General features: G+C 37.5%; 1 protein-coding gene across 11 annotated transcripts in view; it reads left to right on the forward strand.

The window, feature by feature from the left end:
• LOC309842556 (protein argonaute-3) overlaps positions 1-14,614 on the forward strand; it is a 128,061-nt gene that overhangs the window by 108,329 nt on the left and 5,118 nt on the right. For 6 of the 11 annotated variants that reach the window (XM_082686880.1, XM_082686879.1, XM_082686875.1 and 3 more), the window contains 5 exons: positions 299-458; positions 1,927-2,017; positions 7,314-7,508; positions 7,842-7,976; positions 10,567-10,668. In XM_082686880.1, coding sequence (XP_082543006.1) covers positions 299-458; positions 1,927-2,017; positions 7,314-7,508; positions 7,842-7,976; positions 10,567-10,668 — 683 coding nt within the window. Of the gene's footprint in view, positions 1-298; positions 459-1,926; positions 2,018-7,313; positions 7,509-7,841; positions 7,977-10,566; positions 10,669-12,374; positions 12,514-14,614 lie in introns of all 11 variants that reach the window. The other 5 variants (XR_014299676.1, XR_014299677.1, XR_014299678.1 and 2 more) reach the window with 2 other exon arrangements.

Raw genomic sequence — 14,614 nt, forward strand, 5'->3', positions numbered from 1 at the left:
ACGGGATTATGTATATTTTTCTTTCTGGTTTTTTAGTTATTATGGTTATACTGTTTTTATGATGACAGAAATATACTTTCTTCTCTAAAGAATAAAGCAACTGGGAAAACTGTCACTAAATGTGTAAGCTAATCTTCAAGGCATTATACTTTGAATTTTAATAGCATTATTATGGTGTTTTTATAATTTCTGGTGTCCTGTAATACAGTAGTGTATTTCAAGGGGGAAGTATACTACCTTAATTTTCAATAAAGTTTGACCTTTTTTCTAATTAGAGGTATTTGCATTTGTTCCATAGCGGAAGTGAAACGCGTAGGAGATACACTTTTGGGTATGGCCACACAGTGTGTCCAAGTCAAGAATGTAATAAAAACATCCCCTCAAACTCTCTCAAACCTGTGCCTAAAGATAAATGTTAAACTCGGAGGGATCAATAATATTCTTGTACCTCATCAAAGGTAAGATAAGCTAATCACTTAACTAAATTTTAATTATTTTCTTAATTTTTTTGTATATTGTTATATCTAAGATCAGTGTAAGAAAGGGACAATCTTGTTGATTCTTGCTGTGGAAGATAAGTAAACATTTTAGAAAAGAATTTCAGGCAAGATTAAGAGATTCCCTTGGGAAAATCCCCTCCCATCCTCATTTTTATTTAGTATATGCAGAGATCCTCCTGCCTAGTTAGAAAGTATTGAGCGTTTTATTTATTTTTCTGGGGAGCTCAGCTTAACGAAGTTTCTCATTATTTGATAGTCATCTTCAATCTGGAACTGTGAGGTTACGCACTCACCTAGCAAGTTAGGAAAGAAGGGAGGGTCTTGAAGGGGGCAAATGAATTAAGTAAATCAGTTAAATAAGCCTTATCAATCCCTGCTACAGTCAGTGGGACAATAGATTTTACTGTTAGATCGCAGTCAAAACAAGTGTTGGGGAAGACGTTATTTGGAGAATTGGACATCTGGTTTTCTTTCAGTGGTTAAAGCAACTAGGGCTTTAAAAAGTTAAATATCTGCACCAGTGCTTATCTGCACCACAGGTAAGCATTAGAATAAGGATAGACCCACATATATATGACACAAAGCCCTTTTTCCCCCGTTTTTCCTCTGCTTCCTGTTCCTGTTAAATAGATGAGAATCATAAATGAGATGGCTACAGAATTTTATCAACAAGTCCACAAGCTGAGAGACAGTCATTTGAATCGTAAAGGATATAGTTTTTAATTTTTTTTTATTTTAAAGATTTTATTTACTTATTTGACAGAGGCACAGTGAGAGAGGGAACACAAGCAGGGAGAGTGGGGAGGGAAAAGCGGGCTTCCCATAGAGCAGGGAACCCATTGTGGGGCTTGATACCAGGACCCTGGACCATGATCTGAGCTGAAGGCAGACACCCAACAACTGATCCAGCCAGGCATCCCAAAGGCGACATAGTTTTTTAAATAAGATGAACAACTAGCTACTTTAAATAATACATTCTCAAATTTATACTTTTGCCCAGGGGAGGGGGAGTAGTACTTTTTCAGTGTAAAGTTTAATGATGCTTTTTCTCATTAAGAGATAACATAGTTTAAATGTGATAACATAGTTTAAATGTAAGTAGATTACAGAGTGATACAAGCTGGTGAGTTAATATAAGGAAGTTTATCATTTTTTGCCTGTTATGAAGAATGCTAGCCCTTTGCAACCTGCAACATCACTGGTTAAGGCAGAAAGTTGCTCTGTGTAAGACATTGGATAGACCCATTGTGATAGCTTTTACTTCATTGAGTTAGGAATTCATGAATCAAGAGACTAAAGCAGTAGTTCCAGCCTTTGAGGCTGTTCTGTGCTGTGTCAGCTGCTTGCAATTGTGTTTCAATAGTATATACAGATAAATGCATAATGAAAATAGAATTATCTAACTCGTTTTAAAAATGTGTTTAAGACCTTCTGTGTTCCAGCAACCAGTGATCTTTTTGGGAGCAGATGTCACTCATCCACCAGCTGGTGATGGGAAGAAGCCTTCGATTGCTGCTGTAAGTGTCATTAGGCGGGTTTATCTTGTCTAAAGTTTAGATGATCAACAGTTTGGTTTCAGCTTTTTTAAATTTTAATGACACTCTCTTTGAAACCAAGTTTTATAAATATATATCTCTAGACTCACCTTTCGGGGCACCTGGGTGGCTCAGTCGTTAAGCATCTGCCTTCAGCTCAGGTCATGATCCCAGGGTCCTGGGATTGAGCCCCGCATCAGGCTCCCTGCTCAGAGAGAAGCCTGCTTCTTCTCACACTCCCCCTGCTTGTGTTCCCTCTCACTGTGTCTCTCTCTGTCAAATAATAAATAAAATCTTTAAAAAATTTAAAAATAGAATCAACTTTGAAATATTCTTTGGATTTTTCATTCCTGATTTAGGGCTACAGGTTACATATATGTTTATTAAATGAAGCTTATTAATTGTATTACTCAAGTCTTTTGTTTCCTACTTCATCTATCTGGCTTATGATTGTATATTTTCAGTTAGTTTTTGTTCCAAGAGTTTATGTATTTCAGGAGTGTCTGTTACAGAAAGATGAATTGCATAAAACCTTGGTATATTGCTTTTTTTTTTTCAGTGTACAATATCTTCTACCTTTGTCCAATCTAATACTTTTTCACCTGAATTTTTTGTTTTAATACTGCCACTCTGGGCACCTGGGTGGCTCAGTCAGTTAAGCATTTGCCTTCAGCTCAGGTCATGGTCTTGGGGTCCTGCTATAGAGTCCTATGTCTGGCTCCCTGCTCGGCGGAGGAAAGTCTCCTTTTCCTTCTTCCTCTACCCCTGCTTGGGTTCATGCTCTCTCTCTCTCTCTCAAATTAAAAAAAATAATACTGCCACTCCTCCTTTTAACATTTGCCCACCTCTGTGTTTGGTAAAGTTTCTGTGTCAGTTCTTTAAAGTGTATTTTTTTTTTTTAAGATCCTATTCATCTTTTTTATTTTATTTTAAAGATTTTATTTTTATTTATTTATTTGACAGAAAAAGAGCAAAAGAGGGACCACAGATAGGGAAAATGGGAGAGGGAGAAGCAGGCTTTCCACGGAGCCAGGAGCCCTATGCAGGGCTCGATTCCAGGACCCTGGGATCATGACCCAAGCCAAAGGCAGAGGCTTAATATGTAGGTGCCCCCTACATATTTTTTCTATTACCCATTATAATCTTTATGTAAATTTTAACAATCTGGTATATTTTATTTACCCATGAAAATGATAGTAATGTTAAAATTTTCACCTAAGATTCCAAAGCTATTTTCACTAGTGGAGGAAATTTGCTTTTAATCTGTAAATACATTAATTATATTGCTTGGGCACCTGAGCAGCTCAGTTGGTTAAGTATCCGACTCTTGGTTTCTGCGCAGGTCAGAATCTCATGCATCCTGAGATAGAGCCCTCTGTAGAGTCCTGTACTTAGTGGGGAGGGGAGTCTGCTTGTAGATTCTCTCCCCCTGTTCTTCCCCCAACTCATGCACATGCTCTCTTGAGCTCTCTCTCTTTCTCTCTAAAATAAATAAATTTGGGGGGTGCCTGGATGGTTCAGTTAAGCATCTGCCTTCAGCTCAGGTCATGATCCCAGAGTCTTAGGATCGAGCCCTATGTCAAGCTCCCTGCTTAGCAAGGAATCTGCTTCTCCCTTTCCCTCTCCCCCTGCTTGTGCTCCCTCTCTTTGTCAAATAAATAAAATCTTTTAAAAAATAAAATAAGGGTGCCTGGGTGGCTCAGTGGGTTAAGCTGCTGCCTTCAGCTCAGGTCATGATCTCAGGGTCCTGGGATCAAGTCCCACAACGGGATCTCTGCTCAGCAGGGAGCCTGCTTCCCTTCCTCTCTCTCTGCCTGCCTCTCTGCCTACCTGTGATCTCCCTTTATCAAATAAATAAATAAAAATCTTTAAAAAAAATAAAAAAATTTTTTTAAAAAATAAAAATTAAAAAATAAAATAAAATAAGTCTTTTAAAAAATAAATTATGTTGCTTTTTCTTCTTACATTTATGCATGGGTTGTCATTTCAGATGTCCTACAGGTAGTATAGAGCCACTTCTGATATTCATAAAAATGTTCTTATGGAAAATGGAATTATTTTTTCATAGAAGAAATTCAAAAGACTTACTTTGGATTTGCTATTTTGAGGCCTATTTTCCAAGAAAGTTTAATTAAGCGTAGTTGGATTGTTGGACTTCTGGGTAGTCATTGGCCTTTTCTACTGAATTCATTTCTAACAAATATCCACTTTCTTTTATTGTTAGTAGAATTTATTCGTTGATTCTTTTTGCTATATGGCTTTATTCCCAAGAACTTAAAGACCAGTGTGAAAAAATAAATTTAAATGATAATTGCCACATAGTATAATAGATATTTAATAGCAATATAAATTAAAATTTAGATTGCAAAAACCTGGTGTGTTTTGAGAATGTTGAGAAATGTAGGGAATTAGAGTGTAATAGATTGTGAGGCCTAATAAGCTTTTGTGTGACTGTTTGTGCCTTCAGAAGGGATATATATAGATTTATTCTTTTAGTAGTGAAATACCATTCAGAAGAAACAAATAGCTAGGTTCCTTTTTTTTTCTTCTTTAGAAGATAAAGTAAAAGCAGATACAATCCCATGTACATAGTAGATAAATTCTAGTTCATTTTTTTAAAAAAGATTTTGTTTATTTATTTGACAGAGAAGAGAGACAGCGAGAGAGGGAACACAAGCTAGGAGAGTGGGAGAGGGAGAAGCAGGCTTACTGCTGAGCAGGGAGCCTGATGTGGGGCTCGATCCCTGGACCCTGGGATCATGACCTGAGCCAAAGGCAGATGCTTAATGACGGAGCCACCCAGGTACCCCTCTAGTTCAATTTTTGAAAAACTTGATTATTTTCTAGTCTGACTTAACACAGAAGAGAAACAAGAATTTTCCATATTTTAGTTTCAAGTAATAAGTCATTAAGTTATGGACAGGAAGTTAAGGACTCTTTTGAAGTACTATTTTTATTTATTTTTAATTGAGGTATAACTGACATATAACATAATAGTTTTAGGTGTGCCGCATAATGATTCAGTATATGTACATATTTTTTAAAGAGCACCATAATAAATCTGATTAACATCTGTCACTATGATTATAAAATATTTTTTCTTATGATGAGAACTTTTAAGATTTACTCTGAGCAACTTTCAAATAGTCAGTACGGTATTATTAATGGTAGTCATCATACTGCATGCTAATACAGTTACATCTCAATGACATAATTTATTTTTTAACTGGAAGTTTGTACCTTTTGACCCCTTTCCCCATTTCATCCATCACCCACTCCCTGCCTCTGGCAACTACCAGTTCATTCACCAAATCTATGACCTTGGTTGTTTTTGCTTTGTTTTGTTTTATTCCACATGTAAGTGAGGTCATAGGGTATTTGTCTTTCTCTATCTGACTTTTCTCACTTAGCATAATGCTCTCAAGGTCCACCCATGTTTGCACAAATGGCAGGATTCCATTCTTTTTATGACTGAATAATATTCCACTGTGTATCTATGCCATATTTTTTTTTATTCATTCATTCATTCATTGTCACATAGGTTGTTTTCACATTTTAGCTACTTTGAATAATGCTACAGTGAACGTTGTGGTGCAGGCTCCCATTTCTTTTTTTTTTTTTTAAGATTTTATTTATTTATCAGAGAGAGAGAGGGGGGAGAGAGCGAGCACAGGCAGACAGAATGTCAGGCAGAGGCAGAGGGAGAAGCAGGCTCCCTGCTGAGCAAGGAGCCCGATGTGGGACTCGATCCCGGGACGCTGGGATCATGACCTGAGCCGAAGACAGCTGCTTAACCAACTGAGCCATCCAGGCGTCCCCAGGCTCCCATTTTTTAAGCACTGGTATAAATATTACCCTGGGAGAAAGAGAAACTGGAGGCAGAGTGTCCACCTGCTTCTCAGCCTTGGCTCTGATCAAAATGATGTATAGGCATTTTAAAAATATTCAGGTTCCAGAGATTATTCTTCAGTAGGTCTGTGAGTAACAATAGTCAAGGTGAATTTTTAAATTCATGCTTCAAAGTTTCCTTTACTCCAAAACACATAATAATATTAAATAGTATACACACAAAGAAAATTATGATAGTTACTCTCAAAACCAAGATTAACTTCTTTAAGGATTGAATGTAAAACACAAACATAATGCAGTAAGAGGACCAATGGATTCAAACCTCTGGTCTAGGATGCTGCAATAAGAGGAAAAATTCTTTTAAAGTTTATGAAGCTTGGGAAGCCTGGGTGGCTCAGTTGGTTGGACAACTGCCTTCGGCCCAGGTCATGATCACGGAGTCCCGGGATCGAGTCCCACATCGGGCTCCCAGCTCCATGGGGAGTCTGCTTCTCCCCTCTGACCTTCTCCTCATGCTCTCTCTCACTGTCTCTCTCTCAAATAAATAAATAAAAATCTTTAAAGTTTACGAAGCTTAACAGTTCTAAGATGGTATTTCAGAGTCTTAAGCATGGCTTCTGGAGTGGTTTACTAAAGATAGAAAGAGAAATCCAGGGTTTGAATGGGTCCTTTTATCTCCTTTCTCTTATTCTCCTTATCAGTGTCTTTCTGTCTCTTTATTTGACAGAGAAGTCACAAGTAGGCAGAAAGGCAGACAGAGGGGATGGGGGAAAGCAAGCTCCCTGCTGAGCTGAGAGCCTCATGTGGGGCTGGATCCCAGGACCCTGAGATCATGACCTGAGCCCAAGGCAGAGGCTTAAGCCACTGAGCCACCCAGGCACCCCTACACCTCATGTGGGTTTTGAACTCATGACCTCGAGATTAAGAGTCACACACTCCCAATAACTATCCAAGTCAGCCAGGTGCCCCAGAAAATAGGTCTTAACTCTGTAGTAGATCTTTTATTCTGCTCTTCGCTGGGAATTATTGATTTTTTATTACTCTCAAAATAAACTAAAAATGAACTTTTATTACTCTGAAATAATAAGATTATAATAAACTGCAAATTTAAATGAAATCCACATACTTTTTTTTCTATTTTTTTGTGGTAAAATTCTTTTTTTTTTTTTTAAGATTTTATTTATTTATTTGACAGACAGAGATCACAAGTAGGCAGAGAGGCAGGCAGAGAGAGAGAGAGGAGGAAGCAGGCTCCCTGCCGAGCAGAGAGCCTGACGCGGGGCTCGATCCCAGGACCCTGGGATCATGACCTGAGCCGAAGGCAGAGGCTTTAACCCACTGAGCCACCCAGGCGCCCCTGTGGTAAAATTCTTACTGGTGTAATTTTGATTGTCTTAATTTCTATTTTTCTTTACTTTTTCTAACCTAGGTTGTAGGTAGTATGGATGCCCACCCAAGCAGATACTGTGCCACAGTAAGAGTTCAGCGACCCCGACAGGAGATCATCCAGGACTTGGCCTCCATGGTTCGAGAACTTCTCATTCAGTTTTATAAGTCAACTCGGTTCAAACCTACTCGTATCATCTTTTATCGGGATGGTGTTTCAGAGGGACAGTTTAGGCAGGTTGGTTGCCTGGGATCTCATTATACTATAGTTAAATCAGATACTGTGTTTATAATATTGTGTCTAGTTTTGAAGTTTGAAATCTTAATTAAGTTGAGAATTCCACAAGTCAAAATTTGATACTTCCTTAGATTATCTCTTCTAAAATGTTTACTATGGATTTGTAAGCCTTGATTGCTAAGATCATGCTCTGGTAATAGTTAAAATGGAACAGAGAAGTGTATTTATCTGAAAGTGATAAGATTAAGAAGTCCTAAAACCAAATCATCTTACTTTGAAGTATGTATAAGAGAACAACTGATGTATCAAATCTTTCCATTTCATCTCCTCTAGGTATTATATTATGAACTACTAGCAATTCGAGAAGCCTGCATCAGTTTGGAGAAAGACTATCAACCTGGAATAACCTACATTGTAGTTCAGAAGAGACATCACACTCGATTATTTTGTGCTGATAGGACAGAAAGGGTAATCTTACATCTGTTGTAATACTGTTATAAAACAAGCTTATCTTATATAGTTCATAGAGCACTAAACAAAGGCTCTCTGCCAACAGAAGAGGTTCCAGTGTATAGTAGCAGATCTCAGCATACCTCATTATGAATAGAGAAGCATCAAACTAGATTGTTACTTTTTAACTTCCTAGAATTTCTGTTAACACTCCAAGTATTCAAAATTCTGTTAATACTTTTTGTTATTGTGAAGAAACTCATAGTTTTAAAATTGCTCTTTCTATTACTGTGTGTCTTAAATGTTCAGAAGAGGAAAGGTGCATTTATTTTTAAAAATGTCTTGTAAAAATTAGTTTTTTAAAAAGCTAGAGACTTTTGAGGATGACTAATAGAAATTCATGCAAACAAACTTCTAAATAATGCTTCTTTTAAAATTCACAGGATTTTTTTTAAAGAATTTATTTATTTTTAAATAATCTCTATATGCAAGTGTGGGGCTCAGACTCACTACACTGAGATCAAGAGTTGCATGCTTTACTGACTGAGCCAGCCAGGCACCCCCTCACAGAATTACTGTTTATATTTTGTAGTATGACTATGTATTTTCATAATTAAAGAAGGAGGGGTAAATACCTGGGAAAATCTGTCTTGTCTACATGCAGCATAGCAGTCTTGGCTCCCATCTTTTAAACCTTGAAGCAGAGAAATCTGAGGATTGTAAGCGTTGGTGTCTCCTTGGGGAAAGGATTCAACAAAAAGACAGAGAAGTGTATCTCTGCTTTGGTATATACTTAGTCTTTGGTTACACTTTCCATGTAACTTCAGGCAAGTAACTTAACGTCTCTGTGACTGTTTCCTTCCCAACAACGTTTGGGTGATAGTAATACTTTCCTTTACTGGGTTGTTAAGAGGATTAAGTAAATTAAATTATGTTATTTATCCAAAATGGTGTTTGGCACATACTAAGTGCTCAGTAAAGGTTGGCTAGTTAGTTGTAGAGTGGTTGTGATGGTGGCCATAATAGACAAAAAGAAAAAAGAATAATAATAGAGGAAAAGAAATAATAATAGCAGGCATTGTTCTAGGTATGTGTCATAAATGTAACTTATTTAATCTTCACAACACCATGAGATACTTACTATTACTATCATCATTTTCCACAGAAGGAAAATGGGGCAGATGAGGTTAAAGAACAAGGTTATAAAGCTAGTAATTGGTAGAGCTAGGACTCAGGTCAGGCAGCATGGCTCTTAAGTACTCATTATCACTGTCCTATAGCACCTCTCTAATAACAACTCTTTCAATAGAGAGAGTTGTTAAAGGCATTTGACCCCAAATTACTAGGTACATTTTTGTAGCTGTAAAACCAAATGTTTCTTCAAAAGTAGGATTAGGAAAACCTAAGTTAGATTTAATGATTAGTAGCATCTGATGTTCAATCATGTTAGTCCTTCATTTGTCTACTTCTCTTTCACCTTTGTTCTAAATATTACTACTAATAGGTGAGAGATCATTATAAATGAGGAATCAGAGGCACAGAGGGTAAAGTACCATGCCCTAGGGAGCACAACTAGAAGCTGATGGGGCTGTGATATGAACCCATTCTACTTCTCTGAGTAGTGTAAAACTTTTTATACGTGTTAATTTGATTTGTGTATTATGAATAAGGATAATTTAGTTGATTATGAACTAATGAACTTTGTTTTATACATGGTAAGGGCTAAGCTGTTAACTCAAGCCGCTACCTGATAGTAGTCCTTCACATGCAGAAAGAATATCTGAGTAGTAAAATAGTTTCCACTTTGTTAGTCTTGTAATTGTAGGCTAAAAATTCTTGGTTTTAAATGTTTTTAAGGATAAAGAGGTAAAAGTAAATATATATGTATTTTAAAGTGTTTTGTTAGAACCCTTTCATTATCAGAAATTTTGAACCATTTCATTTATATTCACATCATAGGTGTGCCTGGTGCAGATTCCCTTACAAGATATTGAACTGCTAGTGTGAAATAAAAGGAATAGGGCCTTTGCAGTCAGTTCTATATTTGACTCCCAGTTCTGCCTTTTATTGTGTGCTGTTCAGGAAATTATTTCATATTCCTGAGCCCAAACTTCCCTAACATGTAGGAAAAATACGTAATTCACATGAATTTATTGATTGGAAATTATGTTTTGTGCCTGGCCCATATATGGTTAACAAATGGTGGCACAGTTGTCATTGTCAGCATTCTTTCTCTCTAAAAACAGTATTCTCGAAGAAAAATGCTGGTTTTCATGAATTACACATTCAAGAGTACCTGTTGTTCCCAGGTACCATAAATTGGAGCAAAAATAATTTAAAAAAATTTTTTTTCAAGTGTTCTACCCATATTGGGATCACCTACTTGCTAAGCACCAGTAGACCCTAGTAACTCTTTGTTGTTTATCAACTCTCACTTTCAGCAACGTATAAGACTAGGAACCAGGACTAGAATAAGGTCTGCTATTAATGTCTGCTCAAGTAATACTTGAAGGATCAGCCTATATATATTTATTTATTTTTAAAAGTGCTTTCAGTTACATTCTTTACCTTTGTCCTGTTTGTTTAAACTTTGACCAAACAAATCTAGGTTGGAAGAAGTGGCAATATCCCAGCTGGAACAACAGTTGATACAGATATTACACACCCATATGAGTTTGATTTTTACCTCTGTAGCCATGCTGGAATACAGGTAAGCCTACCCTTTGGGTGAAATGTTCTAATTCAGGAACTTCCATTCTTATGTATGTATTTTTTTAAATCTCAGAAAAAGGAGAAAGAAACACTGTTCTCTACACTCCAAATTGTTTCCACATTTCACTGAGGTGAAACTCAGTAAATAAATTTCTTCCCCTTCTTTACCTTGAATTAGGGGCTTACTTCTATAAAAATACCAGAATATAAGTAGTCTAATAGAATGAATCTTCTCAGTTTAGCCTAAAACTTCAAAAAATTTAAATATACCTGATTCTTCCTTTGACATTTGCTTCTATTTGGTAATACTTCACAGAAAGCTATGGCATTTACTGGCAGATATTGAACATGTAAAGAGTTTAATTGTAGATTTACAGTTTTAAGTTTCAGTTAAAATAATTTTAAGAGTGTTATTCTTTTCATAAAATCATTTTATTAATTTGCTGGCTTTGTCCCTTAGTAGAGCATAAGCTTTAATTTAGTGCTTCTCAGACTTTCCAGCAGCACAGTATATCCATGTTCCTTGAATGTCTGAGAGAATGTAGCCCAAAACTATTTTAGGTAACTCACTCTTGATTAAAATAAATTGCAGGCGTGCCTGGGCGGCTCTCTGTTAGGCGTTAGGCATCTGCCTTCAGCTCAGGTCATGATCTCAGGGTCCTGGGGTTAATCCGGTGTTGAGCCCTGTATCAGGGCCCCTTGCTCAGCAGGGAGTCTGCTCCCTATGCCTCTCCGCTCCACCCCCTACCCCGCCCCTGGCTTGTGCTCACTTGCTCGTTTTCTCTCTCAAGTAAATAAATAAAATCTGTAAAAAAAAAAAAAAAAAAAAATTTTTTAAATTTTAAAAATTGCAGGACGATGTCCTATACTGAACAGCTGTATCTTAAAGCTTTCTATGTTGTAAATACACTAACCCGCATTTCAGTCTTACAGCTTTAAAATTATCCCACTCATTTATCCATATTCTTGTATCTGTTCCTCTTAAATCAGTGTTGTACATCTTCACTGTGGGTGGTAACAGTCGATTAGCAAAGCAAAAGTTAAAAGTACTTTCTAGAGATAAAGTCTGTAAAATTGGAGAGCATGTTTTTAACCTAGTGTTTCCATCATTGTATCCAAAAGAACACTACTGCTCTGACTTCTCAGTAAATATTGTAGAGTAGAAAAAACAATATGCTGTTCAGATGAATTCTGGAAATACTAGTTAAAAAGATTTTTTCACTACAGTTTTTGGATAACACTGATATACAAGTGGTCATTATGAGTCTTAAAGACAGGGATATTTCTATAGTTTATTTAACCAGAAATTTTAGGGACCAGTTTTCCTTTAGGACACCAGATTGAAACTTTGCTTTAGTCAGCAAATAACCAGGTATATTTCACAAAGACTAAAGATGATTTTTACACATCTTCCCAGCTTTCTTAGAATTTTCAAACTCTCAGAGATCAAAAACAGGAGTCTTGTTTTTTACCAGCTAAAATTAAAAATCCAGTCATTTCTAACCAGTATAAAAGATTATTTTTTCATATCACTGTTTTTAACTTTATCATTGGTTAATAGATCCTTCAACAGCATTTTAACCAAATTCCATAGCTTCTTGACACTTCTGTTGGTTTTATTGGTGTTATTTTCTCCTTTCCCCATTTTATTTTGAGGTAAAATTCCCCACTCATTTTTTTTAAGATTTTATTTATTTATTTCAGACAGAGAAAGAAAGAAAGAGAGAGCAGAGGGAGAAGCAGTCTCCCCACTGAGCAAGAAGCCTGACGTGGGGCTCGATCCCAGGACCTTGGGATCACGACCTGAGCCGAAGGCAGACTTTTAACCGACTGAGCCGCCCAGGTGCCCCTCCCACTCATTTTTACCACATTTTTAAGACTTAAATTTATAAATGAGTTCAAAGCTTACTACTCCTACCCTTCACCTGCCCAAGGCAGGCCAGAGCTTTGGTCCTGATAACTTTGAGTAGAAGAAAGGACCATGGCCTGACTCTAAGATACTCTTTCCCCTCCTCCTTCTAGGACTCTTAACATATCTGGTATTCTTGACTGCCAACCTGTTGATGGTTAGGAGCTGACAGGTTACAGCTTTCTGTAGTCCATTCTGATACTTTCTGGTGTCCTAGCCTCAAGATTGAAGACCCTCAAAGGGCAGCGGTATCTTTCTTGGGTTCCATCAATGGTATAGACTCTTCCTTTAGGTTACATATCTCATTGTGTGGCTCCATTGCTCCTGCTTTTCTGCTCATTTTCATTCCTTTAGGCTCCCAAAACTCTTTCCAAGAATTCTCTTTCCAAGAATTCTCTTTCCAAGAATTCTCACCATTCTCAACCCTCTGGAGTTGCCAGAGTGGTCCTGTGGGCTCTGAGCTCAGGAAGTGTCCAACTAGGGCATGAGTTGATAGCCTCCCTTTCCAGCAGGCTCTTATTTTTTTTTTTTTAATTTTATTTATGGGGTGTCAGGGTGGCTCAGTTGGTTAAGCATCTGACTCTGGCTCAGGTCATGATTTCAGGGTCCTGGGATCAAGTCCTATGTGGGGCTCCCTGCTCAGTGGAGAGTCTGCTTGTCTCTCTCTCTCTGCCCCTCACCCAGCTCATGCCTGTGTACATGCACTCTCTTTCTTTCTCTCTCACAAGTAAATAGTTTATTTATATATGTATATATTATAAATTTTTATATATGTAATACTTATATATATTGAAATAAGATAGACTTTATTTGAGAGAGACCATGTATGAGTGTATGGAGAGGCAGAGGGGGAGGGAAAAGGTAAGGGAGAAAATCTAGCAGATTCCATACCAAGCACTGAGCCCATAGCCGGGCTCATTCTCACAACCCTGAGATCATGACCTGAGCCAAAACGAACAGCTGGACGTTCAACCACTCAACCAACTGAGCCACCCAGGTGCCCCAGGCTTTTATCTTTATAATGGATTCTCTTGGAGTCCCCCTTATATGTCTTCATGGGAGAGAGCATACCTTTCCTCACAATTAAAATTCCATGTTTTCAGAAAACCCATAATCACTCTCTTCCCCTACTGGGAGGACGGAGGTTAGGTGGGAAGAGGCCAGAGCCAGGGTATTAATGACGAAACCAGTCCTGAACTGGCTCCTCCTAACAAGCCTTAAGGGGAGGTGGCTGGCTTCAAAGATTGGTAGCTCTTTAGACTGTGGGATGCCTAGCATCTTTGATCCTCTGCTTTGGGCCTTAGTTAAAATTCCAGAGTAGAAGAAGACATACTATTAGAAACATGTTAACTGGGTGGAGCATGTGACCCCTCTTGAGCCTTCAGATGGAGTGTCTTAAAGAAATACATGCTCCCCATTCAGGAATCAGAGCAGGCAGTGTCCTAAATTATAACTTCCTACCACAAAGCACCAAAACTTCAAAGATATCCTTCACTATTATTTAATAATCCTTTGACTCCTCTTTTGTTAGCTCTTACTACCATTTTCCATGGGTCCCTAACCTTAGTCCCTTGCCCTGACACTCAGCACAGGACCTCTTCTTCAGTAAGAAATTATATTGTCAGTCATACCTACTTTCTTTGCTTTGTCATAAGAAAAAATGTTCAATATGTACTGTTGTTCACATTGGCTCTGACCTGCCTTGAGTTGGTCTTAGTTCACGGGTTACCCTCTTGCTTGTATCTTCCGTCTGTTGGAAGCTTCTGATTGCTTTCCCTTAGCGTACAATTGCCCCATCCTAAAACGCAGCTCCTTAATCCTGCCATTTCCCTTCAAGTTATTTTCCCTTATCTTTCTTTCATTTTTAACTAAACTGTTCTTAAAACAATCGCCTAAAGACACTCACCTGAAATTTAAAGAGACAAATAATATAAGGATATAGAACGATTGAAACTTCACATTTTGCCAGTGGGGGTGTAAATTAACATGATCATTTTTGAGAACTGCCTGTCATTATCTACTAAAGTTAAATATA

This window comes from Mustela nivalis (genome assembly GCF_964662115.1).
Source record: "Mustela nivalis genome assembly, chromosome: 10".
Taxonomy (NCBI): domain Eukaryota; kingdom Metazoa; phylum Chordata; class Mammalia; order Carnivora; family Mustelidae; genus Mustela; species Mustela nivalis.